Source organism: Mesoplodon densirostris, chromosome 19 (genome assembly GCF_025265405.1).
Source record: "Mesoplodon densirostris isolate mMesDen1 chromosome 19, mMesDen1 primary haplotype, whole genome shotgun sequence".
In the NCBI taxonomy this organism is placed as follows: Eukaryota; Metazoa; Chordata; class Mammalia; order Artiodactyla; family Ziphiidae; genus Mesoplodon; species Mesoplodon densirostris.
The window spans coordinates 11810034-11836470 of record NC_082679.1 but is presented as its reverse complement, the minus strand read 5'-3'; the positions used below and the strand labels follow the sequence as shown (position 1 = coordinate 11836470).

General features: G+C 55.8%; 1 protein-coding gene across 1 annotated transcript; it reads left to right on the top strand.

The window, feature by feature from the left end:
* Positions 1 to 2068: 2068 nt before the first annotated feature.
* Positions 2069 to 5056, top strand: RABAC1 (Rab acceptor 1). Its single transcript, XM_060083739.1, has 5 exons — positions 2069 to 2222; positions 2514 to 2726; positions 3041 to 3138; positions 4633 to 4734; positions 4816 to 5056. Exons 1-5 carry the CDS (start codon positions 2167 to 2169, stop codon positions 4902 to 4904), a joined length of 558 nt encoding a protein of 185 aa, XP_059939722.1. The 5' UTR covers positions 2069 to 2166; the 3' UTR covers positions 4905 to 5056.
* The last annotated feature ends 21381 nt before the right edge of the window (positions 5057 to 26437 follow it).

Below are 26437 nucleotides of genomic sequence, written 5' to 3'. Positions count from 1 at the left end.
CTCACGGGCCCAGCCGCTCCGCGGCATGTGGGATCCTCCCGGACCGGGGCACGAACCAGTGTCCCCTGCATCGGCAGGCGGACTCTCAACCACTGCGCCACCAGGGAAGCCCCACATTTCTTTTTTGTTTTGTTTTGGGGTTTTTTTTGTTTTTGTTTTTTGGTGGTACGCGGGCCTCTCACTGCTGTGGCCTCTCCCGTTGCAGAGCACAGGCTCTGGATGTGCAGGCTCAGCGGCCGTGGTTCAATGCCCAGCCGCTCCGCGGCATGTGGGATCTTCCCGGACCGGGGCACGAACCCATGTCCCCTGCATCGGCAGGCGGACTCTCAACCACTGCGCCACCAGGGAAGCCCCACACACATTTCTTGAGGCATGCTGGTGCACCCTTCTTTTCCACAACTCACTCAGGGGCAGGGGCAAAGACTGAGAGAACTATGGCTGTGAGAGCTAGGGGAAAGAAAGGTCCATGTCTCAGATGCCAGCCACTCTTTGGGACATCCAAGGGGCCAGCAGCCCCTAGTAAGTTACTGCTAAGTTTGAGAAGACTGAACTCTAGAAATAATCATAACAGTCATGATAATGTAGTGGCAATAATATGGACTACCATTTATTGAGCAGTTATAAAATATCAAGACTCTTTCAAGCACTTTACATGGACCATTCAACCCCATCTCAACCCCATGAGTGTGGTACAATTACAGGGATGAACAAAATCGCACTACAGGTTGGATCTGTTTCTTTTACTTTAACCTTTGCTTCTCATTTGCTTTTGTTCACTAAAAGGATACTGTCTATACATAACGGCCTGCCTCGGGAACCCTGCCCCTCTGCCTGAATGTTAAACCAAAGTGCCTTTGTTCAGGGAAACATCCTGACCCTGTCCACCTGTGAATGGCTGCAAGAAAGAAGAAATGAACACATCCCCTTCCTGAGGCTGGCCATTCCAGGAGATATTTGCAAGACTTATGGCCTTCCTACTTCACTTCCTCACCTCCTCCCCTTCTCTGTTCTATAAAAGAAACTGGCATCCAGACCCCAGTCAGATGGTCTTTCTGAGATACTAGTCCGCCATCTTCTCAGTCTGCCGGCTTTCCCAATAAAGTCGCTACTCCTTGCCTCAACATCTCGTCTCCTGATTTACTGGCCTGTCCTGCGGAGAGCAGAGTGAGCTTGGACTTGGTAACAGTACCACCAGGATCTTCACTGTCCAGTTGAGGACACCGAGGTTCAGGGAGGTGATGAGGTCAACACAGCCTGAATTTTGACCTCTGACCCCAGAATCCCAGCTCTTTTCGTTATAACAACTCCGTCTTTTAAAAATTCTCACCCCTTCAATAAAACTAGAAGAAAAGAAAATGATAAAATGAAAAAAAATCTCAACCCTTTCTTTTGCCCCACTTCCCTCCATCCTATCCAAAGCAGGGGCATCCCTAGGTCCCTAACCCTAACCCATTCATCCTTGGGAGCCCAGGGGTTGTAGGGGGAGCTTTGCCCCCTACCTTAGATGCCCCCCCTCCAGCAACCATGGCCCCATCACTAGCCTCTTGAAGAAGGAAGAAATAGATTCCCACAAATTCTCTACAGTCTCGCTATTCAAAATGTGGGCCATGGACCAGAAGCATCAACATCACCTAGAAACTTGTTAGAAATTCAAATGAATGGTCTCACCCTAGATCTGCTGAGTCAGAACATCTGCGTGTTTTAGCAAGTGTTTTCTTTTATACCTTCTAGAGTCAGAATGACAGCTCTACACGGTCTCCATCGTACCCTGCACGGGGGAGTACACAACGTTTTCTGCCTTTAGAGCTCCGGCTTCTGACATTAGAGCTCCCATAACGCCCCGACTCCTGACAACCCACCTTTCCCAACTCCACGCGTCCTGCTTCTGAAACTACAACTCCCACAATGCCCAGAGGCGTCACTTTACGCGACTACATCTCCCAAGGTGTTTCGCGAGCCATACCACCATCATCGCGCCCACTCTCTCCGACATCATCGGGACTACAACTCCCACAATGCTCGGCGGCAAAACTACCGCCCCCAGAGGCTCCAGACCCGCGACACGTCCGCTGACGCTCCGCTGGGTGAGGCCAGGCTCGGGCGGGTCCCGCGGGGTGTGCAGGGCCTCAGGCTCGTTACAGCGGTTCTTCCCCTCATAGCACAGACATGGCGGCCGAGAAGGACCAGCAGAAGGATGCCGAGGTGGAAGGGCTGAGCGCCACGTGAGCAAGCTTGGTCTAGCCCCCCTGACCGAGACCCGGGAGTCCTGGTCCCCCGCCCCTTCCTCCCTGGGGTCTAGGAATCCCGGCCTCCAGACACATGAGTCTGGGCCCCTGGTGTCCTCTTCGAGGACTCTGGAGTCTGGGCCCTCAGCCCCTTTCTCCCCGGGAATCCAGGAGTCTGGGACCATATCTTCCCCAGAACCCCGGAGTCCGGCCCCCCTCGGTCCTCTTCTTGCTCGAGGGTCCGGGTTCCATCCCGGTCTATCGCTGACCTGGCCCCGCACCCACCAGGACCCTGCTGCCGAAACTGATTCCGTCCGGCGCAGGCCGTGAGTGGCTGGAGCGGCGCCGTGCGACCATCCGGCCCTGGGGCTCCTTCGTGGACCAGCGGCGCTTCTCGCGGCCCCGCAACCTGGGCGAGCTGTGCCAGCGCCTCGTACGCAACGTGGAGTACTACCAGAGCAACTATGTGTTCGTGTTCCTGGGCCTCATCCTGTACTGTGTGTGAGTGCCTCTCCGGCCCGGCCCCGCGCCCACCAAGCTGCCCGGCCCGCACTGGCCGGCCCCGCCCTCAGCATTCGGCCCCTCCTCTCACTGGCCAGGCCCCGTCCCCATGGGGTAGCTCTGCCGGACCTTTTGACCGAAGGGCCAGGTCCCTACTCCCGCATCAGCCTGGCCAGGATTCAGTGTGACCAAATGTGACCTAGACTCCCCCGGCCCCAAGGACGTAGCCTGTCATCCGCCAGTGTAGACGGTCAGGGCCTCCGTGTCGGGCCCAGTCCCAGCTGCCTGACGCACGCCTCCCCGCCCTCTTCCAGGGCGACATCCCCCATGCTGCTGGTGGCTCTGGCTGTCTTCTTTGGCGCCTGTTACATCCTCTACCTGCGCACGTTGCAGTCCAAGTTTGTGCTGATGGGTGAGAAGTCCCCTGCCCTCCTCAAATCCTGGTCTCTTGGAATGCAAGCCTTTGACTCCAAACCTAAGTCCTTGTGAACCCAAGTCTGCCCAAGCCTAGATCTACACTAGATCCCCCAAACTCAATCCCTTAAAGTCTCAGACACACCGGATGCTTCCACCCACTCTCAGCCCCCCAAATTGCTATTCCCCAAGCCCGGAAGATATCCCAGAACCCACCTCCACCTGCTCCTGTCCCTTAAACCTCCTCCTTCCCTCTCCCTCCTCCCTTACCTCCTGCCAAAGGCATCAGCTGCAGGTACCCACATTGGACACCAGGTGGCGACCTTACACTGGCCTATAGCTCTGCTACCCTTTCCTGCTTCCTGGGGTGGAAGTGGAGAAATCTTGGGACTTCTCAGAGAGGGAAGCTGAGGCCTGTGGCTCATGTGGTCCCAGACTGGCACCAAGCACCACTGAGAAGAAAGAGGGGCCTGAGTTCCCAAGTAGGGGAAGCTCAAGGTTTGGAGCGGGGATAAAGGGGAATTGGGATCAGACAAACAGGTAGAGCTAAGACAGAATCCTTCAGAAGCCTGCCAGTTTTGTACATGACAAAGGTGGGCTGGGTGGAGGGGCATGTCGAGCAAGCCCAGGGCATGGAGGGAGTGCCTGGGGCATAGACGTGACGTGGCTTCAGCCACTGCTGCCACCAGGGCCTGCAGACCCGGCCTTACAGTCTGCCTTGAGAAGGCAGACATCTGTACAGCCCTCCCTCAGTGTGCACAGGGGATTGTTCCAGGAGCCCCCGTGGAGGCCAGAATCTACAGATGCTCATGTCCCTTGTAAAAAGTGACGAAGAACAATGATCCATGGGTTTCCATCCAAGGATACAGAGGACTGACTGTATTGTTTTGTGAAATCATCCAGGGACTTCCCTGGCGGTCCAGTAGTTAAGACTCCAAGCTCCCAATGCAGGGGGCCCAGGTTTCATCCCTCGTCAGGGAACTAAGATCCCGCGTGCCGCACAACACGGCCCCCCCCCCAAAAAAAACGAACGAAAGAAAAATCATCCAGTTTCTCGGTCAGCCACAAATCAAATCAAATTCTTGTGGAATAATATGCAGACTCAAAAGATACATCCACGGGTCAGACTTGGCCCTTGGGCCACCAGTTGGAGACTCTAGGTCTACGGGAGTGCAGGTTGGAGCAGGAGAGGTGTAGTCTGGGGAAAGGGAGGCTGCGAGCTTCCTAGTAGAAGTGGGGTTGGAGGGTGGCGAGGGGGCTGAGGAAGGCCCCTTGTATTCCCACGGACAGTGGGTGGGGACATTGGAGACACGGGTGGGGCCCATGGACTTGGAGGGCCTTGGCACGAGGAGTGTAGATCCTGAGGCTCCTGGACAATCTGGTGTCTTGTGACACCAGATTGGTGGCGGGGCGGTGGGGGGCGGGTATCAGGGGTTACTCTGGGAGAGGGCATGAGCATCAGAACAGCTGCCCCAATGCCGTCTGCCCCCAGGCCGAGAGGTGAGCCCAGCCCATCAGTATGCTCTGGCTGGGACCGTCTCCTTCCCCTTCTTCTGGCTGGCTGGCGCGGGCTCCGCCGTCTTCTGGGTCCTGGGTGAGTACAGGGTCTGGGTAGCGCTGTGGGCAGTGGGGGCAGGTGAGGCAGCCAGGCCCTGAACTGCCCGTTTTCTTGCAGGAGCCACCCTCGTGGTCATCGGCTCCCACGCCGCCTTCCATCAGGTGGAGGCCGTGGACGGGGTGGAGCTGCAAATGGAACCTGTGTGAGGCGGCTTCAGGGACCTGCCAGCCTCCCGGGCCAGCTGCCCTGTCCCCGTTCACCCCCGTCCTGCTCGGCTCTGCAGGTCTGGCCAAAGGCCCCCTTCCCATTACAAGCCCAGGGAGGGACTCCAACTTCGGAAATAAAACGGTTAACAGTCGTTCAGCTAATATTCTCCCAGGGTCTTCTGGGGGTCTGTGCCGGGTGATGCTGGGATCCTGCAGAGGCCAAGAAGGTGGGGAGCGAGTGCGCCACGGGCATGGTGGGAGGAGGGTGATGGAAAATAGGCAAGATGGATGACAGATATGATAGGACGGCCAGTGATGACAAGTTCTAAGGAGGAGAAAAGAGTACGCCAGGGGCCCCGAGACCACCCCCATATTCGGTGATTTGCTAGGAGGACTCAGGACTCGGTATCTAGTTGTAGTCACAGATGTGATTTTTTTTTTAAGCTAATGAATTGCCACTTACTGGGGCTTTATTTTATTTTATTTTTAATTTATTTATTTTTGGCCACGTTGAGTCTTCGTTGCTTGCTGTGCGCGGGCTTTCTCTAGTTGTGGCAAGCGGGGGCTACTCTTCGTTGCGGTGCGCGGGCTTCTCATTGCGGTGGCTTCTCTTGTGGAGCATGGGCTCTAGGCATGCGGGCTTCAGTAGTTGTGGCACGTGGGCTCAGTAGTTGTGGCTCATGGGCTCTAGAGTGCAGGTTCAGTAGTTGTGGCACATGGGCTTAGTTGCTCGGCAGCATGTGGGATCTTCTCGGACCAGGGATCGAACCCCTGTCCCCTGCATTGGCAGGCAGATTCTCAACCACTGCACCACCAGGGAAGCCCCCAGATGTGATTTGTTATCATGAAAGACTATGAAGCAAAATCAGCAAAGGAAAAAGGCACATGGGGCGAAATCCAGAGGAAACCAGGCACGAGCTGCCCAGAGTCCTCTCCCAGTGGAGTCACCTGGATTGAGTGTAATACCCCCAGCAGTGAAATGTTGTCTTCGGGGAAGCTCATTTGAGACTTAGTACCCAGAAGGAAAACAGTTGTTCAGCATAAACAACATCGTTTGCACAAACAGTTTAGACCCGAGAGCCACTCTTTCAGGGAGTGGTGAGAACCTGGCTGAAACCCAGGTTCCCAGATACCAGCCAAGGGCCACTACGCAAGCAGGCCTCTTTAAGGACAGCAGTCTTGGGCCTACTCTGTTAACTCTTCCTCATAGAGAAAGTTCTGGAGATGAGTTATAGTTTAAAGAAGACCTCCCTGAGATGATGTTGAATGAAGACTTAAATTGAGTGAGGGAGCCGCCGCAGATCTTTTGGAGGAAGAATGTTCTGGACAGAGGAAGCAGCAGCTGCAAAGGCCCAGGGACAGCACTGTGCCCGGAGGTTTGAGGAACAGCAAGGAGGCCGGTATGGCTGAAGCAGATGGTGGTGGTGGTGGGGGGCTTTGGTTTTCCTGAGTGAGGTGAGAGTGACGCAATTTGCTTTTCATTGTAACTTGAAGGCTGCTGTGTGGGACCGCTGACAAAAGAGAAATGCACGTGGTAGGGAAAGCACTTGGCAGGTGTGACAGCAAAGTGAGGTGACAGATAGGGTCTGAAAAGCTACTTCAGATGGGGCTGGTCTGGGAGCGCTCTCCAAGTAGGTGGCATTTCAGTGAGCTCTGAGGGAGGCGGAGCCAGCCACAGGAAGAACTGTGGGCTGAGTGGCCTAAACAGAGGTACAGCCAGTGCCCAGGCCTGGCAGTGCCATCCCCTGGCCTCCCCAACTTTGTGTCTCATCACCAAAACTCACCGGTTTATCGTTCATTCAGCAAGTGTTTATCGAGGGCCCACTGAGCGCTCAACATTGTTCTGGAATCCTGTCACATATGGTGGCCGCCAGCCACATGTGGCTACTGAGTACTTGAAACATGGCTGGTCCAGATTGAGATGTGCTGTGAGTGTAAAATACCCACCAGATTTCAAAGACTTAGTAGGAAAAGGGTGTAAAATATCTCGTTAATAATTTTGTGTATTGGTTATGTGTTGGAAGGCTAATCTGCTGGATATGCCAGGGTAAGTTATTATGTTCACCTTTTTCTTTTACTTTTAAAAATGTAATTAGGTAGAAAACACAGGGGACTTTCCTGGCAGTCCAATGGTTAGGACTCCACGCTTCCATGGCAGGGGGCACAGGTTTGATCCCTGGTCAGGGAACTAAGATCCCGCATGCCATGTGGTGTGGCCAGAAAAAAAAAAGAAAGAAAATACAACATTACGTCTGTAGCTCATATCCTGTTTCTACTGGACACACTGGCTTAGATGCTGGGGAACCAGCAGCGCCACAAACGGACGAGGCCCGCATTCATGAGCCAAGCAACAACCAGCAGGAGGCTCTCAGCGAAGCCAATGAAACAGGTGAGGCTGGAGGGTAGCTGGGGAAGGAGGGACTCGCTTAGAGTGGAGGGGCAGGGCCTTGCTGGGCAATGAGGAGGAGATTGCCCCTCAAAGGTCTGGGGGAAGAGTATTCCAGCCCGAGGGAACTGCAAGTGCAAAGGCCCTGAGGTAGGACCTGCCCAGTGACAAGGCAACACTGTGGCTGGGGTGAAGGGAGTGACATAGGAGATGATGGTGGGGAGGATGTTGGAGACGAGATGAGGCAGGACCTGCAAGCCACGGGAGGTCTTTGGATTTTAGCTTAAGGTGATGTGGAACTGTGGAAGGCTGGCTTTTGAGCAGGGGAGGGACAGGGTCAGGTGTGAACCTTAGAAATCTCTCTCTGAGGGACTTCCCCGGCGGTCCAGTGATTGGGACTCCACGCTTCCACGGCAGGGGGCACGGGTTCAATCCCTCATCGGGGAACTAAGGTCCTGCAAGCCGTGCAGCACGGGCAAAAAAAAAAGAAGAAGAAGAAGAAAAAGAAATATCCCTGGGCCTCCCTGGTGGCGCAGTGGTTGAGAGTCCGCCTGCCGATGCAGGGGATACGGGTTCGTGCCCCGGTCTGGGAGGATCCCATATGCCGCGGAGCGGCTGGGCCCGTGAGCCATGGCCGCTGGGCCTGCGCGTCCGGAGCCTGTGCTCCGCAACGGGAGAGGCCACAACAGTGAGAGGCCCGCATACCGCAAAAAGAAAAAAAAAAAAAAAAAAAAAAAAAAAAAAAAAAAAGAAATATCCCTGCGGTGTCGTGTGGGGGATGGGCTGGAAGGAGTGAGACCAGGGAGGATGAGACAGGTTGGGGAAGATGAGGCGGGGCGTGGAACGGAAAGGACGGACAGGAAGGCAGATTCAGGAAGATGAGGGTGGGCGCTTGGCCACTGACCTGCGTCGGAGCTGAGTGGGAGAGGGCAGGCAAGGGTGAGCCCCGCACTTCTGGCAAAATGGGAAGATGAGGGGGCTTGGGTGTCTGGGACCACTCTGTTCCCAGTCACCAGGGGCGCACTTCCAGGGGCTGCCACCAGAGGGCAGAAAAGTGCTTCCTCCAGACCTTCTCCAGGGAGGGAGCCAGGGATGGACTTGTCCTAGCCGAGGAGACCTGGGGTGCCTGAGGAGGAGAGTCTACTTAGAGGCCAGGGTCCCAATCCCAACTTGGGGGTGGCAGAGGGCATTTAGTTTGTTAATCCAGCTGCCAGTATTCCCAGGGGAGACTGCTGTCGGGGTGGGTGGTCACTCCGTCCAGTTTCCATTGCAGGGCCTGGAGTCAATGGGGTCAGGCTGACTTGTTTGGAGGTAACAGAGGCCGGGGGCCCAAGGACCTGGGACTGAGATCCCTGGGGCAAGGGGTCAGCAGCCTGGGTCCGAGGGTTGGTGGTGGGAGGCTGAGACTCAGGCCAGAGGCCTAATCAGGAGGTGACTAACTCCAGGTCCTAACTGATGTTGAGACCAGAAGCTTCCATGGGGGTGGGCAGAACCCAGGGGCCACTTCCCTCTCTGTCCCTTCCTGAATGACCTGGGGGTTGAGAGTTTGGGTTTTGGGAAAGAGAAACTGGGGGCTTGGTGTCTCGTCAAGGGACCAAAAGTCTGGTTGTCTATTTTGGTGATAGAGGCTGGGGGTCCAGTTAGCTGGTTGGAGTGACAGATTGGGGCTCTGGCTGTCAACTTCATGATTAAAGAGTCCGTGGGCCCAGGTTTGGGGTGACAGGGACAAGGGATCTACTTGTCCAGTGTAGAGTGACAGAGTCAGGGAGGGCCTGCATCTCATGCGGGGTGTCAGACTGGCCATCTGATTGTCTTGTTTGGGGTGACAGCTTGGAGTCCAGTCTCTGGTTTGAGGAGAAATTGGGGATCTTTTATCAACTTTGAGGTCAGTTATCTAGCTTGGGGTGACAGACTGGGATTCCTGAGGACACTGGGAGTCCAGGACCCTAGTTTGCGATAACAAGGTAGGTGTCCCCTGGGTTCGAAACACCCTGATCAGGGTCTGATTGTTTCTTGAGGTGGCAGAGACAGGAACACTGTCTGGTTGGTGGTGACAGAGCCTGGGGATCCTGTTGTGTAATTTGGGACACCAGAGATTGGGGGGTTCTCTGCCCAGTGTGAAGTGACAGCAACTAGGAGATTTATTTATTTATTTTTTTGATAACACTTGCTTTTCTTTTTTGGCTGTGCCACGCGGCTTGTGGGATCTCAGTTCCCCAACCAGGGATTGAACCCCTGGGCCAAGGCAGTGAAAGCGCCAAATCCTAACCACTAGACCACCAGGGAACTCCCTAGGAGATCATTTTTTTTAGTTTGGAGAATGTCTGCTTGTCCTGTTTGAGGCTGAAAACACTGGGTCTAGTTCTCAGGTTTTAAGTGACAGATTTAGGACTCTTTTGTCTGGCTGGGAGTGACAGAGACCGGAGTTGGAGGTGTCAGATACTGGGGTTCTTGTCAAGGTTGGGGTGATGGGGACTAGTCTGGGGTGACAGACCGGGGGTCTTATTGTCTAGTTTTCGGTGACCAAGACTGGGCCCTGGAGTTTCCTTAGGGGTAGGGTATCAGATTTGGCGTCTAATCTTTTTTGGGGTGACAGAATGATAGTCTGGTTGTTAGGTTGAGATATCAAAATCCTGAGGTTTGGGATATCAGATTGAAGTTTCAGTTTCTAGTTTGGAGCAACAGAAATCGGGGGTCTGGTGAACTCCACTGGGGTGTCTGAGACTTGTGGTCTGGCTGTTCCTTTTGGGGTGCCAGAAACACAAGGCCGATTGTCTAGCTTGGGGTTATAGAGACCAAAGGACTGGTTATCTAGTTTAGGGTGATGACACTGGGGTTGGGGTGCTGGTCTGGGGTGAAAGACATTGGGGTGACCATTTGGCTAGTTTGAAGAAGCAGACAGTACAGGTCTGGTTGCCTAGTTTGGGTGACAGACTGACTGGGCTCCTGTTTGGCTTGGGAAGCAGAGACCAGGGATGCCGCTGTCATGAGGTTTCAGAGGACTGTCGGGTATCTTTGTTTAGTGTGAAGTGCCAGAGCCTGGGGGTCCAGATGTCTAGTTTGGGACATCAGAAGTGAGGGCTCATGGGTCTAGATTGAAGTGGCAGAGACCAGAGGTTCTGGGATTCAGGACCCGGCTTGGGGCGACAGAGACTAGGAGGTTAGTTGTCTAGTTTGTGATGACAGAGATTAGGGCTCAGTTGTCCAGTGTGGGATGAAATGACTGAGCTCTGGGGTCTCATTTAGGGTGATGTAGAATGGGAGTTTGCTCGTCTAGTCTGGCATGAGTGGGACCAGGGGTCTGGTGGTCCAGTTTAGGATGACAGACCGGAGTTTGATTGACAAGGTGAAGGCTACACAGGCTGTGGGGTCAGGTCTCTAGTTTGAGGTGACATTTATGTACCCAGGTGCCCAAAGTGGAGTGACAGAGCCTAGGGGTACCGTTGTCTTGTTTCAGGGGGGAGGGGCAAAGACTGGGTCCCAGGGCATCCTTGGGGTGTCAGAGACTGAGGGTTTGGTTGTATCCTTTTGTGGGGAAAAAACTGGGTCCCAGGGACATTCAGTTGACACACTCTGGAGGTCTGGTTGCCTAGTTTTGTGGGACAGAGATTAGGGTTCTGGGTGTATTTGGAGTGACAGACTGGGATCTGGCTGTTGAGTGGCAACTTGGGGGTACTAAGGAGTATTTGGGGGTTTGGCTGTGGGCCTGTTACCTAGTTTTGTGGATCACAAACTGGGGTCCCAGGGTGTATTTGGGGTGACAGACTAGGGACATGGTTGTCTGGTTTTCAGAGGACAGATGCCATGGTCCCAGGGTGTATTGGGGGCGACAGAATGGGGGTCTGGTGGTCTAGTTTTGGAGGTCAGAGACTGGGGTCCCAGAGTATATTTGGGGAGACAGAGACCGGGGTTTGGTTGTCAAGTTTGCTCGGATGTTGACTAGGATCTCAGAGAGTATTTGGGGTGGCAGAGATTGAAGTCTGTGTAGTTTTGTGGAACAAGGACTCAGGTCCCAGAGCATGCCTGGGGTGACAGAGCTTGGGGTCTGGTTCTAATTTCGTGTGACAGAGGCTGAGGTCCCGGGGAGCATTTGGGATGACAAAGCCGGCTATGTGGTCGTCTATTTTGTAGGACTGAGAGACTGGCATCCCAGGATGTTTTGGGGGTGACAGACTGGTTAAGACCAGGGGTATGGTCTGTGTGGGCGATTGGGTGCTCAGCTTGTTAACTGGTGGAGAGAGTTTGAGTGCTGGTTGTCTAGTTTGATGTTGCAGACTTTTTTTTTTTAATTAATTAATTTATTTAATTATTTTGGCCGCACTGGGTCTTTGTTGCAGCACGAGGGCTCTTCGTTGCGGTGCGTGGGCCCTAGAGCGCGTGGGCTCAGTAGTTGCAGTGCACGGGCTTAACTGTGGCATGTGGGATCTTAGCCCCCCGACCGGGGATCGAACCCGTGCCCCCTGCACTGGGAGCGCAGTCTTAACCACTGGACCACCAGGGAAGTCCCTGGTGTTGCAGACTTTATTCATCCATTATCATGTTTGGGGTGACAGAAACTATAGGTCTAATTGCCCAGATGGGGTGACAGAAACTGTTGGTCTTGATTTCTAATTTGGGGTAAGGACTGGAGTCTTTTGTCCAGTTTGGGTGGACATTAATTGGGGTTCAGTTGTCCATTTGGGGGAGACAGGTACTGGGATCAGTTGTCTAGTTTGAGGTGATAAGACCAGGTGTCCAAGGGGACATGGGTGGGGGGATACCATCTCTCGGTTCCAGGGGACAGAGACTACCTGTCCCTGGGTCTGGAGCCAATTCATGTGAACAGTGGTTCAGTTTAGGGTGACAGAAACTGTGTGAGGCCAGTCATCTACTTTGGGATGATAGAGTTGGGGTTTCACAATCTGTTTGGGGGTGATGGGATGGGGTAACCGAGATTGGGGGTGTTGGTGAACAGTTGGAAAGAATTTTTTTTAAGTCTTTACTGAGTTTGTTACAGTATTGCTTCTGAGGCATGTGGGATCTTAGCTCCCCGACCAGGGATCGAACCTGCACCCCTTGCATTGGAAGGCGAAGTCTTAACCACTGGACCACCAGGGAAGTCCCGCTATTGGAAAGAATTGAGATGGGGGACTGGCTTGCCTCCTTTGGATGACAGAGACCAAGGGTACCTTGTTGGGGTGTCAGAGACTAGAGTTCTGCTAGTCTACTTTGGGATGACAGATGGGGACTCAGTTGTCTAGTCTGGGGAGACACAAACTGGGGATCCAGTGGCCCAATTTGAGATGACACACGGCATCGTGGAGATTGGTTATATTTTCATACTAAGGGTCTGGTGCTCTGTTTGGGGTGGTGTGACCAGGGGTGTGGGGACCTAGTTTCCCATGTCAGAGATTAGGGTCCAGGACCTAGTCTGGGCCGTTAGGCCAGCAATCTGACTGTGTAGAGGGTGGCAACACGGGGGCCAGCTGTGTAGCTTGGGGCACAGGGACTGGGGTTGTGGTTGTGCCCTTTGGTAAGACAGAAGATCACCAGTTTTAGTCTGAGGAGGCAGGAACTGTCATTCCAGTCCTCTAGTTTGGGGTGCAGAGCCTGGGGACGTGGTGCGTTCCAAATGCTGAGTCTGAGTGTGCTGGCACCTGAGTGTTCCTGGGGTGACTGAGTCAGGGGTCTCCTGTGCCCAGGCGTGGGGTCCCTGGACAAGTGTGGATTTCTGAGTAAGCGTGGCCTGGGTGTGGAGCCCCGTTTGGGGGTTACAGAAGCTGGGAGTCTGGGCATTTGGAACCTGAGAGGTCAGGACCTCAGGGCCCAGGATCCACTTGAGGGGTGCTTGATTGGGTTTGGGGATGTCTGTGACACAAAGGGCCAAGGGCTTTCAAGGCTGGGATGTCTCAACACGTGGGCGTGGGCGTGATGGACACTGGGGCAGAGACACCCAGCGTGGGGAGGATTGAGGACAGGGCCCGAATGCAGGTCTGAGGCGGGGGGTGGGCTCTCTGAGGCTGGCGCACAGTGGGCTATGGGGCTTTCTGGCTCGGGGGGGTTCGGCTGCCTTAGTCTTTTTTTTTTTTTGCTGTACGCGGGCCTCTCACTGTCGTGGCCTCTCCCGTTGCGGAGCACAGGCTCCAGACGTGCAGGCCCAGCGGCCATGGCTCACGGGCCCAGCAGCTCCATGGCATGTGGAATCTTCCCGGACCGGGACACGAACCCGTGTCCCCTGCATCGGCAGGCGGACTCCCAACCACTGCGCCACCAGGGAAGCCCCAGCTGCCTTAGTCTTAGTCAGACACAACAGGGTCCTGAGGGTCAAAGTCTAGATTGGGGCACATGGTTATGGTGGTCAAGTGCATTGTTGCAGGTGATGAAAACTGGGGACGCAGATCCCTACTTGGGGAGGATACTGAATTTGGGGTGACCGGAGTCCCTCCTGCCGAGTTCTGGTGCTCGTGAGCCCACATTCCTGATTTGGGTGCCTAAAGCCAGGCTCTAGATCTGTGACAGTGCAGACCTACATGGGGGCTGGAGGGGGCCACGGAGGCCTGCATTAGTGCTGACAGTGGGGGCCTAGCTGGTGACACAGGAGGGGCCTCCTGGGGTGCTTCCCCTGTCAAGCCTGGCTGAGTCTGGAGACTCAGCTGTCCAGTTGAGAGTGACTGGTCTGGGGTTTAGTGGTGACCACACTTGGCAGCCCATATTTTGGGGTCCTGTTGATTACTTTAGAGCTGACTGCAGTTTGGGGCTCACTGAGCCTGGGTGTCCCACACCCTGGTTTGGGGGTATCTGACACTGAGAGGCCAGATGGTGAGCTTGTGGGTGACTAGCCGTGGGGTTCGGATGCTCTTCTGAGAGAGACTCACTGTGGCTTTCCCGACTGCGGGGCCCTGAAGGTAAACTTAGGGGTGAGACTGGTCTGCATTCTAATTTGAGGATTAAGGCTGGGGCCCTAAATGCTAAATTAGAGGTGACTTACCCTGGTGTCCAGATGGTAGGTTCTGGGGCTGGGGGACCCAGAGCCCTAGTCTGGGGATAGCTGAGGCAAGCTACTCAGATGTCTAGTTTAGGGGGAGCCTCATACGGGCTGCCCAGATGCTGAGGTTGAGATGACCAATGGGGAGTCCTAATGCCAGTTTGGGATGACGGCTGGAGCCCAGGTGTCAAGTTTGGCAGTGACCCCCTCAGTCAACTGCAATTGACTGTGTCTTCAGATGCCTCCCGGCGGGGGTGGGGGCGGTGGCTGTCATTCTTGTGTATCAGAAGCCTTGGACTTCCCTGGCGGTCCAGTGGTTAAGACTCTGCACTTCCACCACAGCGGGTGTGGGTTTGATTTCTGGTGGGAACTAGGGTCCTGCATGCCACTCGGCGTGGTCCAAAAAAAAAAAGAAGCCTAGTTTTGGGGGGCTTTAAGAGGGGGGACTAGCTGCCTAGTTGGGGATTATTAAGAGTTCCTAATACTTACATACAATTTGGGGTTCACTGAGCCTCAAGGCCTAGCTGCCAAGGTTTGAGGTGACTGTCACTGGGCTTCCTTGTACCTGGTTTAGGGGTGATGGAGTTTGGAGTTGCCTAGTATGGGGGTGTCTGAGGCTAATCACCCAGGTACCTAGTTAAGGGTTGACTGACACGGCGGCTTAGACCTTGGAGGGCCTAGATGCCTGGTTTAGGGGTGGCGTAATGGGGGCGGGTCTCAATACCTAGTTCGGGGTGAACTAACCTCTGGGCCCAGATGCTGAGTTTAGGGTTTGCCAACTAGAGGGGCTCTAATGCTTATTTCATTTGGGAGGTACTGAGACCAGGGGCCCAGCTGCCTATTTTTGAGGTGTCTCAAAGTCAGGTGTCTGTGAGACTGTGGCGATGAAGAGGTTGGAGGTTACTGCCCATGGCGGTTCCTGCTACTTATTTTAATGGTGACAGTGGCTGTGAATCCATGTACACGTTTTGGGGCTGAATGAGCCTCGGGGCCTAGTTAACAAATTTGGGGGTGACTGTGGGTCCCTGGTGTCGTGATTGTGGGTAATTGGGCTGAGATCCAGAAGTTTGATCTGGGGAATAGAGGCTAGTTTGGGGCACCTGACTGTGGGGTTCACATCCCTAGTTTGGGGGGTCACTGAGTTGAGGGATACCGAGGCTTGGCTTTCGGGGGGTTGAATTAGTCTCCTGTGGCTGGTAACAAACCAAGTGGCTTAAAACAGGAGTAATTTACTCCCTCGCAGTTCTGGAGGCCAGAAGTCCAAAATGAAGGTGTCAGCAGGGCTGCCATCCCTGCAAAGGCTCTAGGGGAGGATCCTTCCTTGTCTCTTCCTGGCTCCGTCTTCACATGGCCTTCTCTTCTGAGGCTTCTCTTCAGTCTCGGTCTCATAAGGACATCACCGTCGTCATTGGATTTAGGGCCACCCCAGGTAATGCAGTGTGGTCTCACCTGGAGATCTGTCACTTAATGACATCTTCAAAGACTCTTTACCAAATAATGTCACATTAGCAGGTTAGGACATGGACATCTTTTGGGGGGCCATCACAACCCACTACAGGGGTGTTTGAGGCAGGCACCCTAAATTCTGAGTTTGAATCTTTCTGATTATGGGGTTCCCAGAGTTTATTTTAGGATGACTGACCTTGAGGGTCAGTTCCAAATGCCTGACTAGGGGGTGCTTGGCTTGATTTGCCTACTATTAGGGTAACAGCCTATGAGATACTAATGGTTAGTGTAGGGGTAAGTGAAGGTTGGGGCCAGAGGTACAGTCTGGGGATCACTAAGCTTCAGTGTCAGAGTCCTGTCTTTGGAGATGTCTGAGGTTGGGAGGCTAGCTGCCTAGTTTGTGGGTTAACTTATTAAGTTCCTAACTCTTAGGGGAGGTGAGGCGGAGGGAGCTCAGATGTGCATTTTAAGGGCAACTGATGATGGGGTTCCAGATGGCAAGAGCTAGTAAAGCTGCTTGTTCAAATGCCTGGGTTAAGGTTACCAATGCAAGGTCCAGATGCACAGTTTGGGGGTGATGGTAGAGACCTAGATGACTAGTGTCAAGGTGATTTGCTGGGGGGTTCCTGACCTTGTCTTAGTGGAAACTGAGTCTGGAGCCAACTGTCTAGTTTGGGGGAGTCTTAAGCTGGGTGGGGCCCAGATCCCAAGTTTGGATTAATTGAGTCTGGGGCTCCAGTTGTCAGGATTGGAGTTACTCAGTTTACGGGCGACTGAATTTCAGTCCCATTTCCCAGTTTGCGTTGAGAATAGCATTCATGCCCTGAGTGGGGTGACAGCAGCTGGGGGCCCATTTCTCTAGCTCATGGGTGACTTATCTCAAAGTCCTGATGTTTGTTTAGGGTTCAGTGAGGGAAGTCTAGGTGTGCCAGCTTAGGGCCTCTGATGCTTAACTCTGGGGTGACTGAGTCTGAGGGGATAAATGTCTACTTTAGGGGTAACTTGTGGAGTTACTTATTTTGGGGTGACTGATCTAAGGCCCATCTCCCTTATCCTATCAGTGTCTTGGGCTGGAGGTTTGGGGTGAATGGGGCTGGGGCCCAGAACCCTCATTTGGGGGTGTCTGGGGCTGGGCCGTGCGTAGAATACGTTTCTGAGTTTGGGTAACTTTATATGGCTTGGGGTGGCTCAGCTCAAGGTATGGATCTGATCCTAGGGGTCTCCAGTCTGCTTGGGGGTTTCTGAGAGCCGGTGGGGACTCACGTGCCTGGTTCTTGGGTTTCTAGCCCCCTCCTTTGGGGGAATCTGAGACTGGGGCCCAGAAGTGCTAAAGACTCCATCCCCAGGTCTGGGGACCCCAGCTCCACTGCTGCCCCCAAGGTCAGGCCCCTCCTATGGATCTTTTGGGAGGGGTGATCCATTTCGGGGGTGACCGATTTGGGGGTCACACGCCTGGCCTACGTAGTTCTGGAGGGGACTGAGGGGGCCCGGGCGGGGCGGGAGTGGGAGTCCTGAGGCGCAGAGCCGGGCTGCGGTCCCCGGGGCTGGCTGCGGCGGGGGTTCCCGCGGGAAGCAGAGCGCGGCGGGGCAGCCGGCGGCGGGAGGGCGAGAGCCGGAGTGACAGGAGAGGAAGAAAAATGGGCCGAGAAATCAGAGTGGACGCGCGGGGGGCGCGAGTCCGGGAGCGGGCGGCGGCGGCGGCGGGCGGGGGCCGCGCCTCTGCCTCGAGGGACGCCGCCCGCGCGCCTTCCCGGGGCCCCCGCCCTGGAGGCCGGGGCCGGTGATCCTACCCCTCCCCTAATTCCAACCCCGCGCCCCTCCCGCTCCCCGCCTAGTTCCCGTCCCACCCCTCCCGCGGTCCAGGTCCCCTCTCTCGTTTTACGTGCCCCTCCCGAGCTCTTCCTTCCTCCAGGGAGTTCTATTTACTATGTCCACGTTCTCGCCCCCCCGCGCAGTTATCTTCCCCTCCCCCCGCCTGCTTTCTATCTGAGTCGCCCACGTTCTAAACTCTGCCTCTGCTGCCTAACTGCCTTCCCCTCCTTAGACTTCTTTTCTAAGTCTGTTCCCGCAATCCAACTCCCTCCTTCTTCAATCCCATCCCCCAGATTCTCTGCGCCCCCATCTCTTCCAAAGGTTCGAAGCGGAAATGGGGCGCGCGGCGGCGGCGGCGGCGGCGGCGGCGGCGGCGGCGGGGGAGGGGCGGGGCGGGGGCGGCGGCCAATGGAGCGGGAAGCAGGACAAATGAGGCCCGGCCCGCGCGGCCGACAGGCCCCTCCATCTTCCCATTAGCGCCTAATGGCCCCCCCGCCGCCGCCTGATGAAGATTTATCGGCCCCGGAACCCCCGCCCCCTCCGCCCCGGGCCTACCCCTTCACCCGGCCTGGCATCCCCCGCCCCCGCCGCCCGGACACCTGATGAAGCCGTCCGCGGGGCGGGAGGGGCTGCGGGAGCCCGACTGAGACGGCCCTCGCAGAGACCAAACGAGACAGCCAGACAGAGCCGCCCAGACGACGAAGAGAAAGTTCCGGGGACGCGGGAATCAGCGACAGTGGGAGGGAGTTGAGGGAAGGGTCTGATCGGCAGCCCAGGAAGCCCCGCAACAGCGAATCGGTCCTTAATTCTCTGCCCAAGAGCCCGGGAAGGGAGTGGGCGTGGGGGTGGGGAGGGTCCCACCGAGGCTGGAGGAGTCAAGGTCCTCAGGGGCCCGAGAGGGAAGATAAAGCCAGGGTTCCGGAAACCTGGATCTGGGAGAGAGGTGGACTCGGGACCCGAACTCGGGGAACCTGAGATGCCGGGGGTGCCGGGAGCCCGGACTCCTGGGCCCTGGGCTGGGAGCTTGGCAGTGGGGGGGCTGGGTTGGGAGGCCCCTGATTGATTTCTGTTTACCGGCTGTCCCCGGCGGGCGGAAGAGCGAATCGCGCCCCATCCATCAACAGTCTCGCAGCCTCCCTAATAAAAACATTTTACTCCTAAATGATCTCGAACTAATTAACTCAAAGTGTTAATTAAAGTTTGCGCAGACAGCATTGTCATCAGGGAGGGCGGTGGATCCATCTTCCTGAGAGAGAGACAGGGTTGGGGGGGCCGCATCCAGAGAGGAAGGGAGAGTTCCCCATCCCCCTCCCGCCCTGATCCCACATCCCTGTCCGATGCTCCCCTAGCTCTTCTCACAGCCTCCCCTGGTTTTCTCTGTCACTTCTTTTACCTGCCTGTGTCTCTTCCATCTCTGTCACCGTGTCAGTCTCTGTGTCTGAGTTTCTGCGTCTCTCTGTCTCTTTATGATCTCTTGTTGGAAGGCTGTCTCCCCACATTGCTCCCACTTCCCATTAATGGGGAGCCTTTATCCGTGTGTCTGTGTGAGTCTTGGGGTTATGTGTGCAGACACATACGTGTGTCAGGATGTGTATGTGGACATGTGTGTATGTCAGAGGATACATGTGTGTCAGAGTTAGCGTGTGCGAATGTGTGTTTGAGTCCAGGAGCAAGTGTATGGACACCTGACTGTCGGGGTTTGTGTGCGGACACGTGTGTCAGGGCTTGTATGCACACAGGTATGTGTGAGCGCAGCAGCATGTGTGTGTGCATGTGTGTGTCTAGATGTGTGTGACCAGTGGTAACAGGAGGGCTGTGGGACTCTGGCACGGTGTCCCTGAGACCTCTGGGAGTCTCTAGGGACACAGCCAGGGTCCCCTTCCTGCACAGGCAGGCCGGAGCAGGTCTGCAGGTCCGCTGGGTAAGTGAGTGACCAGGCGTGAACTCAGGTGAACTTGTGCACACATGGGTGTGCAGCCCCTCCCTCTGCCCCTGGACGGGGCCTCCTCCTCCCCAGCCCCACTCTCCCCTTCCCCGTCGTCCACAGCAGGCAGCCAGCCAGCCGGGCAAGGGAGCTGGGGCCAGGACAGGCCACCAGGCCATGGGCATCTGTCGGGTGGCTGGCTGGGCGGCCCTGGTGTGAGCTCATACATCAGGGCTGACAGGCTCCGAAAGCCCCGGAATTAAAACCTAAATCGAATATTGATCACCCGCTCCAGCCGTGGCGCCCACTACGGCCCCCCCAGCTCCCTCGCGCTCGCTCCCTGCTCCCCTGCTCTCAGACGTCACCATCACCGCTGTCCTGTCTTTCTCTTTCTTTCCTCCTCTCCCCTGCTTCTCCCCACCCTGGCCCCACTTGTTCTGGTGACTTGTCTCTGGCCCCAGCAGGTGCTCTCTCAGCCAGAGACAGAGAAAGGAACACCCAGAGACTGAGAGAGATTGAGAGACACACGGTCACAGAGACACGGGGATGCACAAAACAGACCCAGACACGAAATAGTTAAATGCAGACCCTCAGACAGACCCAGAGCAAGCAGCGCATAGACACAAACCCAGGAAGACAGACAGACACACAGGCACCCATAGAGGAACACACAGGAAGTCACATATAGTCAAACCCTGAAAGTCACATAGATACAGACACACAAAGATACTACACACAAGATGCAGTTGGAGAAAGTTACACTCAGATGCCCACAGGCCGACAGACATGCACAGGCCCACAAAGTTACAACTACACACACAGGATTACATAGGCATGGGGGTAGTGACACACAAAGACAGGCACAGTCACACAGCAAGTTACAACAACATAGAGTGAGACAGGGAGACAAAGTATTGTCATCCCTGCAAGGCAGACGGACAGACTGAACTCCAGAGTGACAGGAAACACACACACATTCCCTGTCCTCCCATCTCCACTCATTCTGACATAACCCCCCACCCGACTCACCCCCAGGTGCCACCCACCACTGCTGCATCCAGAAGCCAGAAAGTCCCCTTCACAGAGAGGAGGCTCTCAGACCTCATCCCCCTGCTCCAGACCAACTGAGCAGCACCTTCCACACTCCCAGGGTCCTGGGCTGGGCCAGGAAGGGAGCTAGAGAAGTAGACTCCAGAGGGGCAAAAGGGCTTCTCCTCCCACAGGGGCAGGGCCAAGGTCATGTTGCCCCTGCTGATCCAGGGGTCCGGGGTCTCGGTCTCTAAGACCACCTGTAGGATGGAGGCCAGACAGTGAGAAGAACTTCCCTGGGCCATGACGGCTGGGGGGGGCGGCCCCACAGAGTGGGCAGGGGCGCCGCCCAGGGCCCCCCCCACCAGCCCCTGGCTTCCCGGCTGGGGCGGGCGGCGGTGGAGGCGGGCGGTGGCGGCTGCCGGGGAGAAGATGAATCTTTCATGAGTGATTTGCGGCCGCCTCTTCTCGTCCCGTGTTGTTTAATGTTTCAATTTGGGCGAAAGCAAAACATTCAATCAGGCGGATTAAGTGCGTAATGTGCCTCATCGCTCAATCTGTCGCCTCCGCCGGGCAGCCCGCCGGGTCCGGGGGGGGGGCGGTTGGGGATTAGGAGGGGGTGGCGGGCAGAGACCCTGACCAGGGGAGCCCTGTCCCCAGCTCCACTCCAAAGCTGTGCCTCGAGAAGCCCCTCAGCCTGGATCCCCTGCGAGGCCAAAATCTCCCCCAGTCCTAGATCCAGCCTCAACCACTTTCTGCTCCATCCTGGGGTGTCACTTGGCTTTGGGGGCCCTGGCTTCTCCATACCCCTCTGTCCACCTGTCTTTCTCTGTCCACCTCTTTCTTGTCTTTCTGGGTGTGCCTGCCAGTTTCTGTCCATTTGTCTGTCTGTGAGTGTCTGCCCATCTCTTTCTCTTTTCTCTATGTCAGCCTGTACTTCCTTCATCTCCCTCTGTCCATCTGATTTCTCTCTGCCTCCTTACTGGGTTTTCTCTTCGTCTTTACATCTCCCCTCTTCTCCCCTCTTTAGACCGACCCGCCGTCCCTCTGTCACGCTGTCCTTCTGTCCACATGGCTTCTGTCTCTGTCTCTCGTGCTATCTGTACCAGAGTCTTCCCACTAGCGCAGCGTCTCTCTGTCCAACAGCAGTCTCTCTGTCTCCCTTACTCGGTGCCCACTGTCTATGGGCAGACCCCCCCGTCCCCCATCTTCCCCCATCCCTCTCTAATTTGGCCCCTGTGCCATGTCCTCTCTCTCCTTCTCTCTCTCGACCAGGATCTCAGTCCTATCTGCCTGACCTTTGCCCCTTTATCTGCCTACTCCTCTGTCCTCTCTTCACCTCTGTTCCCGTGTCCACCTGTTTCTTTGTCCCCATCTCTCAGTTGCTGTCTCTCTGTCTCTGCTCCCATTTGGGTCTGTCCCTCTGCCTTCCCTTCCTGGGGTTCCTTGACCTTTCAGCTCCCTGTCCCTCGGCTGGCCCAATCTCCATGTCCACTAGGGGGCAGCAGGTACAGGCTTTTCTGGTGGGGAGGCTGACCTGATGGCTGAGGAGCTTCCCAGCTGTCCCACTGCCTGTCTGCAGACCATCCCAGTTCAGGAGTGTCCAGGCCAACCGGCCCCCTCCTCCCTCAGACCCAGAAGTCTGGGTCTCCACGCCCTCCTCCCTCAGACCTAGGACCCCAGCCCCCCAGCCTCCTCCTCCCTCAGACCCAAGCATTAGGGTCCCCAGTCACCTTCTGTCTCAGAAGCCAGGGGTCCTTCCTCCCACCCCCTCTTTCCTCCCTTCCAGGCAGGCTGTGACCTGCTCAGGGCTAAATGGAGGTTTCAGCTGGGGGACTGACAGGCACTAACCAGAAATGTTGTCACCACTGCCTGCTGCTGAGACCCCTGGGGCTGCAAGGCCAGGGCCCCACAGCACGTGCAGGCACGGGAACAGGGACACACACAGATGATTCCAGGAAACACACAAGTAATAGGATTCCATCATAACATGCAAGGGCACTCACAGACCCCCTACCCCAGTCACACCCGGGAGCCCTGGATCAGACCCCTCGCCCCCCAGAGAAGCTGACAAACAACACCCACACTCACACTCTGCCCCAACCAGCCCTGCAGTTTGGACTGTGCCATCCGAACACACACACACACACACACACACACACTCTCTCTCTCTCTCTCCCCTCCATTCAGAGTGACTTTGGGACACAACACAGGCAGGGCAGGAGGCTCCCCCCAGACTCCCATCTCTGTGTGCACCCTCTGCTCTCTCCTGGGTGACCTTGCCCGCCCCTCCCCCTCCCTCTCCGCGGCCTCTCTCCCCTCTCCTCCCCTCCGCCCCCCACCCCTTTTCTCTCCTTTCCGTTTTCTCTCCTCTCTGTGCTCAACGCTCCCTCAGTCTCTCTCCCAAGGTCCTTACGTTTCTCCTCATCTCTCACTTTTAGTGTCCCTTCCATCTCTCTGTCTGTCTGTTTCCCTTGCCTCTTTCTCCATCTTTTTCTCTGAATTTGTCTTTGTCCATTTCTTTGCACCTCTGTGGCAAGTCCCTAACACCTGGGTTTCTCTCTGAGACTCTCTGTTTGTCTCTCAAACTGCCTCGATTTCTGAGTGCCCCCCCACCCCGTGTCTCTATCTCTGAGTCTCTCTCAGAATGTCTCTCTCGGTTTCTGTCTCCCTCTCTATAACTTCAGGCTTTGCCATCTCTGTGTTTCTCTCTCTGTGTCTCCGTGTCTCTGCATATCTCTGTCTCCCCCCAGCCCATCTCTCTGGGCTTCTCTCTCACTGTCTGTCTCCCTCTCTGTCTCTCTGTCCATCCATCTCTCTCTTCTCCCAGCCCCTCCCTCCCTCCCCCTCTCTCCCTCTCTGTCTCACTCTTCGCCTCTCTTTTCTCTCTCAAGTGTTTTCAATTTTATTCTGAGTGGAATTAACTACCCCTGATGTCAAATTGCCGCCGAAATCGATAATAATATCTTTACAAAAGAGGATATTCTTCTCTCGGAGAACGGCCTCTGAAAAATGGAAAATTTAGTCGAAATTGATTCATTACTTGACACTTTATAGAACGGCTGCGTATTGATCGCACCTGTCATGTCCCATCTCCCCTAATCGAAGCTGAAGGCCGGCTCCGATGCCTGCTATTTTTCATAATTCCACCGCAGCCGACAGCTCCACAAACACAGCCGCTCACCCGGCCTCCGCCTCCCCGCTCTGGCCGCCACCGCGCGCGCCCTCGGCCTGGCCCCGGCCTCGCGGGCCGCGCCTGCACCGCCATCCCTCCGGCGTCCATCTGTCCGCCGATTCCCTGCATGTCCTCTGTCTGTCCTCCCCTCGCACGGGGCCACTCTCCGCTGCTGTCTGTCTGTCCTCTCCGCCCCAACCCCAAGCCCTAAGCCTGTCCGTCCCTTTCCTGGGACCCCTCCCGCCATCTGTCCACCAGTCTTCTCAGCACCCCTCCTTTGTCCGTCTGTCTGACTCTCACCCCACCCCCACACACGCATTTGCCCTGGCTGGCTGCCTCTCCCCGGCTTCCCGACGGCCCGTGTGGCTGTCTGTCTGTCCTCCGTGTCATCCCTTGCCTGCTCCTTCGCCACCTTCCAGGCGGTGGGGGTGGGGTGGGGGAGGGGGGATGCTGTCTGCTCCCCCTCCCCCAGCAGACTGGATTCCCCCGGCTCTGGATTTCCTCAGCGCTCCCCACACCCTCGGCCGGGCCTGGCCTCGCTGCAGCCCCGCTCCCCCAGCCCCCCTTCAGCCACCTCCCTAGGAACCCAGGGCTGCCGCCCTCCTCCCTGAACCCCCCTTTACCGCCTCCCCCCTCCTCCCCTCCCTGCTCTCTTTAACATCCTCCCCCTCCCTCCTCTCACTCCCTTCCTGACCCTCCCTGTGCCAGACTCTGCCTTCAGTGGGGACCCAGAGATGAATCCGACACAGGCCCTGCCCTCGGGGAGCCTTGAGCCAGGCTGGGTAGGGGGTGAGGTCAGAGTGGGGGGGGGTGTCAGACTGCCAGAGGAAGTGCAGAGAGCCTGGGGGGTGTGGTGGACTCTGCTTGTGGGGGTGTCAGAGCTGAAGATCAGCGTCTAACGTGGGAGTGTATACAGCAGGGTAGTATAGCCTACTGCTTGGGAGCATAGACTGCCACCCCCCAACCCACCCCCAATCAACCCACCCCCACCTGGCCAGCTGCCTTGGCTCAGGACCCACTTCCAACACTAGCTAGCTGTGTAACAGGGGGCAAGTGACTTCTGTGCCTCAGTTTCCTCATCTGTAAAATGGGGATGACGCTAATAACAGCACCTATCTCGTAGGGTTGTTGTTGAGAGAATTAGTTCATCTATGTATAGAGTTTGGGCCAGTGCCTGCTCAGAGCAAATACCATTGAAGTGACAATTGTCACGGCTATTGTAACTGTGTACAGACCCTATTCAGCCCAACTCCACCCTCCACGCACCGCCCCCCCCCCCCAAATGCCATCCTTGCCTCTTGTGCTCCTGCGGTTCAGGGAGTAACTTGCCCACCTGGAAGTGGGTTAGGGGGATGGATTCTTGTGGCAGGAGGGGGGCGGGTCAGCATATACCCTTCCTGGTTTCACCCTCAGTCACCTTTAGTAGTGTTCAGGCACCTGGAGACCCTTTCAGGGGTGTTACCCGCATTAGCCCTCACGGAGGGGTGTGTGTGTGTGTGTGTGTGTGTGTGTGTGTGTGTGTGTGTGTGTGTGTGTGTGTGTCCTCGTACTCCCTAGGGGTTTGAAAAGAGTCTAATGGATGTTACAGACCCCAGAGGTGTTCTCTCCCCTTCATGGGTAATAAATTCAGTCCACTGGGTGCTTCAGGCTGGTGAGGGTGACCTCTCTCTCTCTCTCTCTCTCTCTCTCATTTCCAGGGGGCATTAAGCACCCTGAGGGCGTTCCCTCTCAGCAGGGTGTTAACTAGAGTCTTCTTCCATTGCAGCCTCCCTGGGGGTGTTAACTACAGCTTAATGGTCCCCCTCCTGTGAGATGCTTCCTTCAAGTCAAGTAGGTGTTGGTGATACTGCTAACGAGTGAATACACAGCCCTGGTGGGCGTGACACCCCTCCTCGGAAATGTCTGACAACAAAAACTCTGGCTTTTATTGAGCAGCTACTGTGTGCTCACAAGGCAGGGCACACTGATGTCCATCTCAGGAATCCTCCCAACCACCTGGGGCTCAGAGAGGGAACATAGATCATCCAAAGATGCACAGCCCAGAAATCAGGAAGCCGTCTTCTCTGGAAGGGGGTTCTGAGCAGTCAGGTGGGTGTTGTACGGCCTATCTGGTCCTGGCCCCTGAGGGCATCAGAGCTCTCCTTGGGGTCCTCCATACCCTCTGATTGGGCATTGTAAGCCGCTCACAGGTATTACCTACACTCTAGGGGTGTTTCTGACACCCTGAGATGCCTTCATCTCTCCTGGAGGCGGGGCTTAAAGATAGGGTGTGAAAGCTATCTTGGCTGATGCTTTCTGCTGTCTTATGGGTGCCGCTAACATTCCGAGGATGGGTGCTGGGTACACCGTAATAAATGGCATCTTCCCAGAGGGTGTGCTGTACTGAAGGGGGAAACATACAGTCAGTTGCGTTCTTTCTGCCTAGAAGGTGTTCTTTCTCTTTTCTCAGGTGTCCTTTCACGCATTTAATGGTCATAAAATACATTCCAGTTGGTGTTTTTGATGCCCTGACAGTGTTCTAGCTTTCCTGAGGGGTGTTGTCTCTCTCCCAAAGGGCGCCACGTGCAGATGAGGCATCCTACCCCAGAGAGGGTGTTCCAGAACATTCAGAGCCACCCATTCTGAAGGTGCCAGGAAGATGTTCTCCACAGTCTGGTGGGTGTCACAGACACCCCAGGGTGTACTGTCCAGCTGGTGAGCTATCTTCAAGGATGCTGTGTACAGTCCGGGTTGTTCTAGATGCCCAGAGGATGCTGGCTTTCCTGAGGGGGTCTCAAGTTCCGCTTAATGACGGGAT

Coding starts and splice junctions, on each gene's coding strand:
- RABAC1 (XM_060083739.1), top strand. CDS start 2,167: ATGGCGGCCGAGAAGGACCAGCAGAAGGATGCCGAGGTGGAAGGGCTG. Junction 3,139..4,632: donor GTCCAAGTTTGTGCTGATGG/GTGAGAAGTCCC, acceptor GTCTGCCCCCAG/GCCGAGAGGTGAGCCCAGCC. Junction 4,735..4,815: donor CGCCGTCTTCTGGGTCCTGG/GTGAGTACAGGG, acceptor GTTTTCTTGCAG/GAGCCACCCTCGTGGTCATC.